Raw genomic sequence first — 14,995 nt, 5'->3', positions numbered from 1 at the left:
TATTTGGACTTCCTGAGAAAGTGAGGACTGTCAGTCCCCCTGCCTGTCTGCTCATCTGCCTTCCAGACATTTTTGGGTCCCAAGCAAATAATATGATGATAAAGATGGCAAGGGATGAAGTTCCTGAGTTTTGTAATAATCAGTGGCTGAGTAGCTCTTCAAACTAATGCTTGCTCTAAGGAAATTACAACATCATATAAGATTTTTTGACCTTAAGGCTGGACAATCTGACAGACTCTTGATCAATGAGCTCACTTGCATGAATGAGAAGTTAACATGATACAGAACATGTGACTCAGAAGTTATGTAAAACATGAGATTACATCCTGCTGTACACATTTTGGGCTGAAAGAGCATGATTGATTGTATTGCTTTTTTAAAAGGCAAGGGTCTCTGCTGCAGCAACCTTACTGCTGACACTGGATGTGGATCTGGGTGAAAAAATTCTTCAAGAGGATCCTATAAAGGAGTGGAGAGACTGAGTAGCACAAAAACAACCTAAAGCTTCTGAGTGCTCTAAAGGCAGTTACAGTAAGAATCCCTGGATTATGAAAACTGAGAAAGACTACAGGGAGATAAAGAAGAGGTATCTATTACAGATTTTGTATTTCCTAAGTTACTATTAGAACTACAGGAATTGCAAGGAAACATTCCACAACATTCAAAGATATGGTGAAAGAAATCACATTGAAAACACACAGTCAATTAAACATTTTCCTTTATTAGTGACTATGATGCCACAGGAACAGTCAAAACTATATAATTTCTCTAAAGAGTGAGGGAGAAAAAACTCCTACCTTGCAGAGCATTTATTTGCTTGTTGGATTCTTCAACTTGCACTCGATATGCTTTTCTCTCTTCTTCCAAGAGAGCTACAAATAAAAGTGAAAATTGCCCAAGAGTTTTTGTTAGTAACATGTATTTCACTTGTGCAATTAATTTTAGTCACAACCTCTCCTTAAATGAAAAGGTTAAACAAACATATAACTTAAGGAAGTTATTGAAGGTAGTAACTGTGTAAGTAGTTTAATAAAAGTTAATACTAAGACATCATTCCATTACTGTGGTAGTATTAAAATTAATTTGAAATTGATATAATTTGTTGCCTGATATCAAAACTCCATGTGTGCTAAATGCAAACTGGAGTAGGAGAAATGAGAAAAAAGGGCTGTAAATATAATGAGCACTGAACAATATGCAATTAAACTGGACTATACTATTTCCTCTCAAAAACAACATAACTACATAGCTGATAGGATGATCTAACAAAGAGCTACCACTGAAGACATTCAATCACATCATTATCTGACTGAAATATACAGAGTTCAAGTTTGCATTCAATACTATGAAAACATGTTGGTTTATCTTGAACTACCTGATATATACAATTGTAATGAATACCCTACAGAACCAAGTTGATCTAGGTCTCACCTTGAAGTTCAAAGCATTTTTGTTTACTTGTCCTAGCTAGCTCTTGGGCTTCAATCAGATCCTTGTGCAGTTGCTGAATTTCTTGCTTAGCCCCAGACTCTGATTGTGCACCCTGCAATTCATCTGGTAAAAGAACATTTTCTTTGAATCATAAATTTGTACAACAGTTCAATTTGCACTGCTATGTGATGATTGGCAACTTTTTACTCAAATCTTCCAAAGTTAGTTAAAGTAAACTCAAAATTGGATTAGGCAAATATTAGCAAAAATATTAATATACATTTTAAAGTGTAAAACATATGCAAACTTTAAAACAATCATTATACATAACATGCAATATGAAACAGAAATTAACAAGGAAGAATTAGAGAGTTTTAAAAAACACTGCATAAACTGGAAAGGAGTTCTGGATTGACAAAACAAGGAACAACAAGCCTAAGACAATCCTTGACTGTGTTTACAACTTGTCTCTTTTTAAAGAAAGCTGCTCTAAGCCTGTCTCAGTGCACAGGCTCAGGCAAGAGCTGCCATTCCATGTTTCACTACTGCCACCCACCCACCACATCCCAAGACTCAACCTCCCCCTCTCTCACTGGAGACCAACAATGAAAAGAAAAACTTACAGAAATTTCCAAAACCAAAAATTCAAGCCTCCTTATTTCATTCAGTGGCCTTAGCAGATACTAAGATAAATATTGCACTTAATTTTTAAAAAAATTGTATCTTAAAGTATTAAGTATATCTTCAATATCATAATAAACCTATGCACATTATTTAAACTCTAAATAAAAACATTTGCTTTTCCCCATTAAGTTTTCTATTAGCCAAAATGCACATTAAATGCCTCTCAAGCTTACAAGAGATGATTTGTATTCACAGACAAATTAAATACTTTCACAGCTGAAGTTTTGGAGGAATTTAAAAGAAGAAAACTAAGTATTTGTTAAGAGTGTCCTCTAATGGGCACACATCTAGAAATTAGATGCAGAACACTCCAGCCTGCAGGCATCTGCAAAATCAGAAACAGTATCCAGCAAACTCGCATTTACTAGATTTTCCTTAAGCACTGTCTGTACATAATCTGATCTTCCAGTAGGCACAAACAGCACTAATAAAATCTATAGGTAGAGAGATAAAACCTGATAAAAAGCTAGGTTGGTGAGAAAGGTAAAGGAAGGAAACTGGTGAAAGAATTCCAGCTGTGTATCATGGGAGAGGGTGGATAGAAAAGGGTTATTACACAGTTACCTGGTCAATAAACATCTGCAACCATAGACCATATGGATTTAAGATAAAGGCTTAGAAAAAATATTGCTTTGGATTGTCTGGACCTTTCATTAATAAGGAAAAAATAAAAACCTATAATTTAGCTCATCATTGTATTTTTGGCATTCATACTTAGCAGTATAGTTCATCAATAAAGCAATTATAGATTTTTTCATATTCTCTTAACTAAGAAAATGGTTTAGCAAATCATACTAAAGTCTTCATACTGCATCTCTCTAAGGGGCTGTCTTTCCTGCTCTCAGTAATGAACTGGTGGGTTTGAGCAGAGCTGAGAACACACATGTGCTTTTAGACTTTTTCAGAACAAAATTATGAGAGCAGAAAGAACAGAGAGGACTACATATTTCATCCAAATACTTTGTTTTATAGTTTATTAGTTCTAAATCCAAGTTTCTCTTTACTGAACATGTTTTGTTCTTAGCTTCTCATGGAAAAAGATTTAGGGCAATTAGACTTTCAACCCTCCTTAATGAGACTTTTCAGACGAAATGCATGGGAAGTTGACAAATTATGCTCAAATCACTCCTCATAAAGAAGTAGTGTCCCAAATCCAATGACAGACACCCTAAATGAATTTTCTGGTGGCAGTGTTTTCCAGTCAATGAAAGCACAGATCATAAGAGACAGTACTGGCTCAAAAGAGACAAGAGGCTCAATTTAAGGAACAACAATCTGATTAGCAAAGGCACAATCAAGGTAAACTCTTTCCTACATCAACACAAAAGGGGAATTTCCATGTGCCTGATGTGCTTCTAAATCAAAGCCAAGACATATAAGCACAAGAAAATATTAACTTCTTACTCTTACCCAAACTGTAAATTAAATGCCTTGCAGTTCAAAGCAAATACAATTTTTGTACTAATTCTAGTTTTAAAAAGTACTTATTCAGTGAGTAGGATTGCCCAATTTACAAATAATAAAACTACTACATATCATCATGCTTAGAATCAGTCCCCTTTAGAAACAAATTCACATCATGACTGTCCTCAGAGAAGGCAAAGGAGTTACCATTAAATAAAACAAGGTGCCAGAAAAAATTAAATAAAAAAGGTCAAATAGAGCATTTCTTTTACCTCATGGAAAATTTTCATCCGTGATCCATTTGTTTGCCATATTTTAAGAAACGTTCTCAATTAATACCACTTTGTTTCCCACACAAATACAGTGAGGCTTCCCTTAACATTAACTCTAAGGGTAATTTTAAAATTGGTTAAAAAACTTTTTTTCCAACTATTTTAATTTTTTTTTTTTTTGCTAATGGAGATAATACAGAAGCACATATAGGGCTGTGGTTTTAGCTTATCCCTTATCTGTATGTGCCTGGCCTGTGGAAGCAACTTTATGAGCAGCCTGGTATTTCTTCAAGACTCACTTCTGAAAGTTCACTTTCAGAATTTTGCAGGATTTCTCAGGTTATTCAGAACACAACTTTCAGGGTACTCTGGTGAAGCGAGACACAACAATTACAAACCTGAAATTTTTTTCTTAGCATCACAAGATCACATGAAGAAAACTGAATCATATATTTAAAATAAAGTATCTGGTTATTCTGATATAAAACAATGGTTCCCAAACTTTCTGAGCCAATAGACCACTGCTGATTTTCAAAATTTATTATGTAAATTACCACTATTCAGCAAACCCACAGCTGAAAACATTTCTTAACATTCCATGGATCAGTCTTGTAATTACTGTGAAAACACAGGGACATTGGTAGCAGCAAGATGAGCAATCTTCCAATGACATTTAATTTTCCTTTCCATCTGTTTAACATTTACCTGCCCTTAACTTTGCAATAGGTAGCTACAAACAGCCTGTTTAAACAGAAGTGTCCAGGGAACTGTCATGAATGGTTAATGAAGTCGTTTACTTTGTGGGGGGGGAAAAAACAAAGCCAACTAATTTGTCACAGCTTCCCCCCTTCCCCTTCTTGCCAGATTCTCACTTGTAGAAACTTGAATCAAATCCTGAATGCACTCAAAAATTTTGATGAAAAGTGCCTGGAGGAAACTAGAGCAATCAGAAGTCTCATAATTTTCTTGTTCTATTAATTTGTTTTGTAAATTTCAACAAGACCACTGTTTCTGCATTCCAAACAGTTGCCAGATCAAAAATGTTCTCACTCTTCCTTAATTATATGGCTGCCTAACAAGTCCACTTGAAAACCTTACTGAGGCAAATAAGATCCTTTTTAGGACAAAGTCAGGCATATGAAGTAGCTCTCTGAAAAAAAAATAAAACTCAAACAAAACTGTGTGTTTATAGGCTCTTCATAAAAATTAAAAGGGCAAATGATTCATTGCACAGATATTTTTTAATGCTTTTGTGAGAGCAAAATAGGAATGCCCATAAATAGCCTCAAGAGGAAGACAGAAAAGTTGCTGCCAATCTCAGTTTTATAACCAAAAATAAGATTACTATAATCACTACAAACAACATTATCAAGTTCTACCTTCTAGCATAGAAAGTGACTGAACATACTTGTTATTATTTGCAGATATTAGAGCAAACCCCAAACGGAACATGTCCGGTATCACAAACACTCCTTGCCAAGCTGCTTTGCTGAACTGATGTCCACTGGGAAATATCAAACTCAATTTTATACATGTTGCCAAACAGCAAAAGCAATTTGTGCAATTTTTGGAAGCCTTTCCTTTATAAGATTAGGGAGTGTAAACAATTGCAGAGAAAAGCTCTTTTACAGGTCTCCTACGTTCCGTTATGGTTTCCTTCCTTTCTGAATCACAAAGAACTGTGACATTCTTTTACTTGTGATTCCAATAGGAGCACGATTTTACAGATCTTATCAAGTATCTAATTGTTAAAGAAGCATAAAATTATTTTCAGTAGGCTAAATGTAATAACTAATTAATATGCCAAAAATTCTTCAGCAAATGAACATGTAAATATCAGCTTGCTAGTTAAGTATGTGCCTTCAATGCAAAACCAATAAAAATTTTACTTTTATAGCAATGAAGCTCAAAGCTAAGCCTCAGTAAGAATTCTAAATAGTTATGACACAAACTTCCAATCTTGATTGTGTTAAAAAGAAAATCTAAAATCTTGTTTTGATTAACCCATCAGCTGCAAACTAACAGAAGTATTTCTGACAATGATGGAAGCTATGCAAGTAAAATTTGACAATGCTTGAAAAATGTCAGTGATGAAAGAACCCCTCCTCTCCACAGTATAATCTTAAATGTGTGCTGACTCTACTTCTCGAGTCAAAGTAATAACATATAAATTTCTAGAACAGCATTGGTGCGTACAGAGATTACCTTTATACACAGATTATTTCTATAGCAACACTCAAAAGTGTGCCTTTATAACACCCAAAGGAGTAATTACTGATATTTAACTCTTCCATACTACATGATTAACATATTTGAATTCTAGCATTCTATTTTATTGCACGTTTGATAAAAAACAGATAAAAAGATTACATATACAGATTATGCATCTAAAGTTGCAAAAGTAAATTTGTTTACCTTTTAGAAGAGCTACTTTGACAATAGGTTCATTTAGATCTTGGTCATCCATTTGAGCATCTAAAAAAAAAAAAAATCCCCACACCTTTCAGAGGGCAGACAGACTGAAGACAGTTCTCATATACACATTCTTTACATGGAGAGAAGGTTTTATGTTCTTCTCTATTTACAAGAGTCAAATTATAAAGCTGCAAAATAGACAACACTGCTCAAAGCTTGTCTCTAACTGCATAATACACTCCATTCCTTTAAGAAAATGCTCATGATTACCCAGATTTAATTCAAACTAACCAGAGGTTACAGAAATACCAGTTAAACTCTTACCTGTAGTGTCGTCACTGCTTTTTTCCTTGCTCGGGCTAAGGGTGTCGGACAAATCGTTCGATTCTTTGACTCGTGCTTGGTTCTCTGCAAGAGACAAGGAAAAGCAACTACAATCAATAAATGCTTTGTTCATAATTCCTCCTGTACCCCAAACTAGTGCCAAATGTCAGTAGAAAACAACTTGGTTCATGAAACAGTTAAAAACCTGCTGTGTGCTTATTTCTTTGCAAGTCTGGGCTAAAATGGATTCTGCATCCCTGGAGTCATTAACCCAGCCTAGCCTCTAATAAGGGATGCAATTGCCTCGTGCACAGCTTGAACTTGGGTTAATGCTGTGTTCCTGCCAGCTGGAACTGTGGAAAAGCTGATTCAATCAGCAAACAAATAAGTAAAGAAAACTAGAACAATGCAGATACTGTTGCAAGTCAGAAAGAAACTGCTGTTAGGAATAAAACTGTGTTTCAGTATTTTGGACAGAAAATAGTAAGTCTTGTAATAACAAGTCTTGTACATACAATACTGTTCAAAAGAAGTGTGGTGAACAACTAGAATCACAGCAATATAAATTAATACACTAGTTTCTATAGAATTTTCGGTTTAAATTGTATTAAGAGAAGCAGTGTATGTTGTTTCCACAAAAAAACCCCTACCTTTATGAAATACCTGTTAATATATAATTCAGCACTTTATTACATGCACCTTAATGAAGCCACAGTTGACTTGGGGTTTTTTTGGTTTGCTAGATTTTCTGTTGCTTGGGAGTTTTTCCCAGTTCTAGATTTTCAGAGGAGAACACATATTTTCAAAATAAGAGGATTTAATTACACCAGTGCATCTTTGTCCCACACAGAATCACCTATGACTAAAGTCTAAATATTACATGTGACTGAAATAGATTTTTAAATTTTTTTCTTAAATAACAATTTTGGCTTAACTCTGATTGGTCCATTAAAAAAAGATACACCATCTCTGGTGTGGACACTAACCCAGCAGGTCTGTCAGCAAGCAACTGTCACCAACATTCAGGGGAGGTTATGCAAAATGAAATCTTTCTTGGCTGCCTAATGAGAGCCTTGCTTTGACAGCACTGCTGCCCACCTGGAGGCTAACAGAGGTTTCCTCTGAGTCTCGAGTTCCAGGCAGAGATATTATAAGAAAAGGGGTCAGTACAGCATTCCTAGTCCACAATTTCTACCATCCACGGAGAAAGCACAGCGAACACAAATAATTTCACCACATATAGATAACGTGCATGCAACAATTAAGTAAATGAAGTATCAGCACATGGGAAGAAAGAAGCACATCAATAAATAAATCATGTTATACAACAGGGTTAGTGTATGAAATTTAGTAAAAACCAAGGGAATAAGACATCTTTTCAAATAAGAAGAGAATACACAAAACTAACTTCCCCCAAAACAAAAGAAGTAGAAACTGTGCAGCTACACAAGGAAATCAACATGACAACACGGTCAGGTTAACAGGAAAAAACCTCTGAAGTTTTCTTAATCTAAAACGAAGAGTTTTCTACAACTCAGTGCTAGATTAACATCCACTTGTACATGAAACAGGCACCAAGTACAAACAAAGCAGCTGATGAAGAGTCTTCCCATCCTAGTGCAAACAAATCACGAGAAGAGGAAGAAGAAAAGCACCTATACAGTTAAAGCACACTAGAGCTTCAGACCTGGCAGATATTCCAAACACAACTCCCATTTTAGCAGACATCAAAATTCATAATGATTGCTGTAGTTAAAAACTTAATCTTTGGGGAAGGATAGTTTTTTGCTAAAAAAGGGATCTTTCTTATTTTTAGGAATAAGGTTTTTAAACTATCTAAAAGTGTTACGAATCAAAACATTTTACATTATCAAACGGAACTGAGCTCACAGGATTGTCATCAAAACTGTAATAATTACTAAACCAAGTAATACATTATTTTTCAAACTATTAAGAAAAGTATAACCTAAAAGCCTCACCCATGTCACTTTTGTTAGTGGCCGATCCAGAAGCACTAAGCTGAGCAAGATCCATATCCAACTAACTTTACCATATCTGGGCATCCATGGAAATACTGCTTTCCTGCTCTGTGCAAAATGGGAGGAACAGTGCAAGTTCCAACCACTGAATTAATTCTCTCTCCCACAGCACCCCCTTATATACTTCCCACCCACCCTTGGAACATTAGCTTATTCCCCCCTCCTGTCCTTCCCCCTCTGAAACAAGGCACAAAAGATTTGGCACCAAAGGAAAGATGCACCAGTTCTACCTGTGAAACTGCAGAAGACAGACAAATTATTAGAAACCTGCTTCCTATTCTGGAACCACAGTCGTAAGCACAAAACTCTTTCCTGTACTATATTATATCACAGCAGTTGTTCCTATTTCCCATAATAAAACTGAGCTGAATAAATATAGCCAAAGTGATAAAGTATATTAAAATGTGTTGACATCATACTTGACGAGTTAGAATATATTACCAAACACTAAAAATAGCTCAGAGCTTTGCAATGGAAGGGACATGCAAGTGTTACATTACAGTTATTGTATGCATTCTTTTGCCAAATAAGGCACCTTGTCTATAGCTTCCTCACATACAGAAAGGAGTTAAAGGTGCCATTCCATGCACTAAAGAAGGGAAGATAAATTAAAATGTTTCTGAAACACTGGATCTTTTACAAACTAACATTTACTCAACACAACACTTTGCAGGAAGACAGAGGGTAAAGAACTGAAGTAGAATATCCAGACATTAATAAGAATGCAAGAGAGGAGTGAGCCTGCAAGTCCAAACCATCTTATGTTATTAAGCACTTGAGAAATATTGACCTGCACACTTGGTAGCAATCCTGACCTTGGCATTGTAAGGTAAGGATGACTATTCCTTGACTTAGCTCCTTTAATTTAACTTGCTTTATACATTAGAGAAAAGAGCTAGAGGCACAGATATATTTTACTTGGAAAAGACACATTTAGGAGGTTAAGACTTATTTTAAAGTTACGAGGGTGTAAGATAGAAAATAGTCCAATTAAAATACACTTTTATTTAAAACTTAAAATTACACCAAACATTATCTCTATGCGGTCCAAAATCCTGTTTATAATTCATGCAGGCACTAAAGCTTGAATTGAATTTACAAACATTACTTTCTTTAAAAATTGCATATTCAAGTAAGAACTCAGTCAATATTGAGACTAGCATTTCATGTACTCAACCTTCAAAAATAGTTTCTATTAAATCTTTTTAGCCTACAATAGTATTTAGAGCAGACTTCAGCAAACAGTTTCCTTCCCCTTTATTGAATTTCTCCTCAAATGCATATTCAATCAAAACTCAAACTGCTGGTTTAACACAGAACATGCACTGAGTGACAGAAAAAGCATGCTTCAAAAACAGTTAAATAATCCAGAAGTCTAACCTTTCAAAAGCTTTGTTTCTTCCACTTTGGTTAGATGTCCTTCATCTATGATCTTGTCTGCCAAACAAAATAAGTGTTACTTTCCAAGCTCAAATTTTCCCTGCACGCATCTACGTAGAATACATTCCATGACCAAATTAAAAGCTGATAATATTACTTCCTAGTCAGACTTGAACAAAAACTTTATTTTGGCACTGAACAATGAAGCAGAGCACACAAGCCTACCAGAACTTTGTGATACAGTGCATAATTATTTCTCCTTATTAACTTACATAATGCTGCATTTCACTAATGAGAATTTAGAAAAGTTAATTTTATGTACCTCAAAAAAAAAAAGCTAATCAGAAGCAATAAATAATTAACACAGTTCTCAAGTTTAGTTATCAAAAAAGGAACGTGAAGAGCTGGCTGCATGAACATCCACCCAACATAGCAGAAATCTAGAAATATACCATAGTAAAATAGCAATAAAGTCCCCTTGCCATCACAATTGCTTTTAAGAGTGCCTGTAAAAGGTGCACAGAAACAGCCTTTCCTTGTTTAAAGAGAGCAGCACAAACCTCCAAAAAACTAGGAATGCATTACATTCAGGTTCCTGAAAAACGGAGTTTTTAAACGAAATCTACTTTAGTGAAGACTACTCATGTATGTGAGGTACACAAAAATCTCAGAAGTGGAATTTGAGACTAAATTGCTAACTTCATCCTAACTCCTGCTAGGACATGAATGTAAACAAGAATACCAAGGGGAAAACAGGATTGGCTTAATCAAAGACAGTAAAAAAACCTATTGATCAATTAATTTCTTTCTGCAGATGAGATTTCTTCATTTCTAATTCCTTAAGAAGCGATGTCAACACAGAAGTATCGAGTAGATTTTGCAGTTTAGCCCATGCTGAAAGCTCTTAGCCCCTGAAATATCAGGCTTGAAGCTGCCTCTGCTTCTCCTCCATACTCTCCCTGTCAGATCCCTGATAGCCAGGCAGGGAATGCAGTTTGCTGGATACTCCATATGCTGTCAACAGGTAACAGACACAGAGGCTGAATGAACAGAACAAACAAGAGAGTTCAACTAAAGATGCTGGATGACAGTAGATCCTCTTCAAATTAAAAAAAACCAAACAAACAACCAAACCAACCGACCAAAAAAAAACCCCACAAAAAACTTTAGTCAGCTTCAATTTCCAGCTTCAAGTATTTCTGGAGATTAACTTGTCCCTCTACTCCTCTGATGGCATATTGCTGTAACTATGACAACCTATGGACAGATGCAGGACAAGATCTGGCAGGAGATAACTTTTATAACCTTAGATGGTAAACAAGCTTTCAGACAGAAAGCCCTGAAGTCTGAAGAAGGGTTTTCATGACCAAAAGGTTGTCCTTTACTCAGCCCTCCCTCACACTGATAAGCGAGTCTAAAAGAGATGTTCCCTCCACCTACTTTCATCTACAAATATTATCCTGCATTAGTGTAATATTTTACTAATACTGCTTCAGAACATGCAACAGCACACTGGATTTTCAGGACTGGATTTAGGTCTCAAGTAACTGCAGGAGATCACTCATCATCTAAGTTCAGAACACCCCCGAGTTCCTCAGAGCTCATGAGAATGACTGTGCCTAGACTGAGGAGGGAATCAAGTTACTGGCAGCCATAAGACAGTAGTTTGAGTGATATGAGTCCTCTTCCATTTTAAAATAAAATAAATCTAAACAAAAGTCTTCATATATCATTATTCCAGGACTCAGCTGTGGAGACAGGTAGAGGGGAAGGGAGCAAGAAAAATCTGAGGAATTCTCCCTGTAGATCTGAATAAAACAGCTGAATGCAAAAACATCTTTTGCTTCATCTGAAGGGGCAACACCTCAACTATGCTAGACTGCTAGCTTAAAATAAGCTTCTATAATCAGCTTATAGAGGAAAATTTAGCATTATAAATTGATGGATCTTTTAGCTTACACAATTCAGTAACTGCTAAACCCTGAATAACTGCAATACAAAACAGAAACAACCCTTCTTGAAACAGATGTTTTCCCAACTGAAACTTCTGCAGCAGCTCTTTACACTCCATTTCCATGACTAAAGGAAACTGCAGGCATAGGTTTTTTGTTTTGTTTTAAATTTTTTTTTAATATTTCCATGGTGGCTTATTGTTTTCTAGTGTCCATTACTGATTTCACCATCTGTACAACAGGTATCTCCTTGGCACTGTTTCTTCAGCCAAGACCTTGAGCAGCAGCACACAAGTTTCTGCCCAACCTGACACAAAGCTGGCACAGCCAGTGATTTGCACTTGGTCACTGACACCTCTCCTAACTTTCAGAATAAGAAAGTTTCAAAAACGTTTCAAAGAATGCTACTGCTAATATATGGCATAAGCCAACAAAAAATAGTTTATTTCAGTGTGCTGGTATTTAGATAACAGAAAATTGGATGTTCTGAACTCCATAGAACCTTATTTTTCACTGTTACCACCCAAGTCACAAAAAATAGCAGAATCCAGACAACAATGAGAAAGAAAAGATAAAGACATCTTGCTTCAAACACCTCTTTACTTTTTCAGAAAACTTCATAAACCTCATTTGGTTTTAAATCAATTAGTGTTTTCCCTGAATCAACACATGCAATCTTGGCTACCAAAACATAAATTAGGGTGAGGATCCTAGCTTTAATTTCTGGCACAAAAGAAGTTTGGCTTTCATACTATCCAGTCTCTACTTAGCAGAAAGTAAAGAGGTACATATAACTCATGTTTTTACTGACACAACCTGCTGTTCTGCTGTGAAGCTAATAGTTCAGTTTGTCTTTAACATAATTCATATTCCCATTTGCAGCTTAAAGACACCTTTCATTTAGGTTTTTGGGCACTTCCTATCTTTTCAATTTAAGAACTCCATTTTAGATTTAGGTTGCATATCACTATGTGCAATATAATAACTAAGATCTATTAACAGTACAATTATCACTTAAACAACATGGCCCCTCTACATTTATATTTTGGCATCAAAAGTCTTTGAAGTAGGCCAGGTTTGAAAACCAATAAAAAACCTGAACTTTAAGGCATAAATTTCCAACCGTCTGTAAAAAGTGATACTAAATGACTTTAACTTTATTGACACCTGCAGGTCAAAGGAAAAGTTAAAAATAATTCAATCCATTCAATCCACCCAAAAACTACTATTAATAAATTTGCAAAAATCAGCTTGGTGAAAAGAAAAGTTGATCTGCATTTAAAATTAAATGCAAAAACCACAAAGTAAGGGAAAAAATAAGAAGAAGGGTTAGACTGGAGTGAAAGACAGGACAATAGCAGGGCAACAAATCTCACTTTGGTCTGTACATCATCACATTTTTGCTAATAATGCATATCACATACTGATCAAAAAAAGCACCATGACTTCTGCTCTTGGAATCACTGATTTTGACCAGTGGTTACTAAAAAAAAGCTATGGAATGAGCAACAAGTGAACTGGATGTAATGATCAGAAAGTAAGAGACTTTCCAGATCATTCAGAGCCAGATTTCATAACACTTCACAGATGTTAGAGATCAGGACACATTACTGGATGATATTGTGAGTGCATTGTACTTAAAAATGAAAATAATTACATAATATCTTTAAAAATCTACAGAAGCTGGGTTTTACAAACTGTCTGGTTTTTGGGATTTTTATTATATCATTATTGTTTAAGTAACAAACTTGCTCCTCTCTTAGTACATTAAATCTCTGGGCAAAACCCCAACATACTACCACATGATGAACTTTTTCCTCTGTACTGCCAATCTTTATGATATTGTTATACACTATTTGCTCTGTGCCTTAAAACTTGACTTCCTGACAATCTCTGGAACTGTAATTCTTCTTCCCAAGAGTCCTGAACTCTTGATGCTACACAGAGCAAAGAACAGGAATAGGACTGAAGGGCAGCATTGACACACAAAAGGAAAAGAATAGATCCTACAGCTGCAGTTTTTAAGTTCAGGATATTGTGAGGCCTGACTAAACACATTTGAATTTGGAAGAGGCAAACTTTCGGTCCAAAAAAAAAAGAATGTCAATGATTTGGATTTTTTTCGTGATGTGAGAGAAAAATCTCAGAATGTCACAAAAAACATGAATACAAAAATACTGAACCCTTTTGAACTAATTAACTCCTTTAAAAGTGAAGCAGTCGAGGCCTTGCAGTGTTTTCACTCTGAAGTTTTCAATGTCTTGAGAAAGAGTAGGCATAAATCCACTGATCTTAATTTTAATCTTAGAATATTTTACTAGGTACCATTGATCACTTTTCCTTCTCAACAGTGACAGGACTAGTCACATTCAGTTTGCAGAAGTGATACTAACCTAAGTTTTGCCAAAACAGGTTAATCTAACAGCCAAACAATGAAAACAGGCAACCAATTTGAACATCACACAGTGTGCTCTTCATGTTCTAGACAAAAAAAGTTTACTCAAGCATTTAACTTCATTTTTATGTATGGAAAGAAGATTCATACAAGATCTTTGCAAAATTTATAATTATTTTAAACTGCAGCCTGACAGAAGACAGCTATCAGTCATTAATTTTTTAAATAGGCATTTTTAAAATAAAAGTTTAAATTTCCTTAGACGAACATTAACAGTATCACATCATTTGGTTTATGGCACTGCAATCTGGAACTCAAGCAGTAAAATCAGTCTGCTACACTTTGTCATGAAAATTTGAGAGGAAAGACTTCAATGGGCATAATGTCAAAAATGATCCTGTTATTTCTGCTTCTAAACCCTCTTCTGCTCAATTTTAGGTACATAATTTCTATAAACTCTGAAGTAAAAGAAAAAGCAGGCTTTCTTGAAGTTTAATAGCACTTTGCTTTTCTGCATTCTTATGATACTTTTCTTTCAGTAGGCAGAAAGTATTAACATCTTCAGTTTTTCCTTAATATAGATGTGCAGACAGTGCTGTTTCATTACTCATTTTCAAAAGCATTTGCTTTGAAAAGCACGTTTCACATTCCAGAATAACACATCTCTCTAAAGACTGGTATTGCAATTTTCTGCTTTTC

At 35.3% G+C, this 14,995-nt stretch overlaps 1 protein-coding gene across 50 annotated transcripts in view; it reads right to left on the bottom strand.

The window, feature by feature from the left end:
• The window catches only part of SLMAP (sarcolemma associated protein), an 88,910-nt gene that overhangs the window by 23,490 nt on the left and 50,425 nt on the right, over window positions 1-14,995 (bottom strand). For 27 of the 50 annotated variants that reach the window (XR_013775715.1, XM_079316923.1, XM_079316901.1 and 24 more), the window contains 5 exons: window positions 9,950-10,006; window positions 6,531-6,614; window positions 6,207-6,266; window positions 1,432-1,554; window positions 798-872 (listed from right to left, as the gene is read on the bottom strand). Coding sequence is in view for 49 of the 50 variants with exons in the window: in XM_079316923.1 (XP_079173049.1) it covers window positions 798-872; window positions 1,432-1,554; window positions 6,207-6,266; window positions 6,531-6,614; window positions 9,950-10,006 (399 nt within the window). In the remaining variant the exon portion in view is untranslated. Of the gene's footprint in view, window positions 1-797; window positions 873-1,431; window positions 1,555-6,206; window positions 6,267-6,530; window positions 6,615-8,509; window positions 8,666-8,840; window positions 8,927-9,949; window positions 10,007-14,995 lie in introns of those variants that run through there. The other 23 variants (XM_079316892.1, XM_079316907.1, XM_079316900.1 and 20 more) reach the window with 6 other exon arrangements.

Source organism: Erithacus rubecula (assembly GCF_903797595.1).
Source record: "Erithacus rubecula genome assembly, chromosome: 13".
Classification (NCBI taxonomy): domain Eukaryota; kingdom Metazoa; phylum Chordata; class Aves; order Passeriformes; family Muscicapidae; genus Erithacus; species Erithacus rubecula.
Note: the sequence above shows the minus strand (reverse complement) of the source record. Positions and strands in the feature narration are given on the sequence as shown.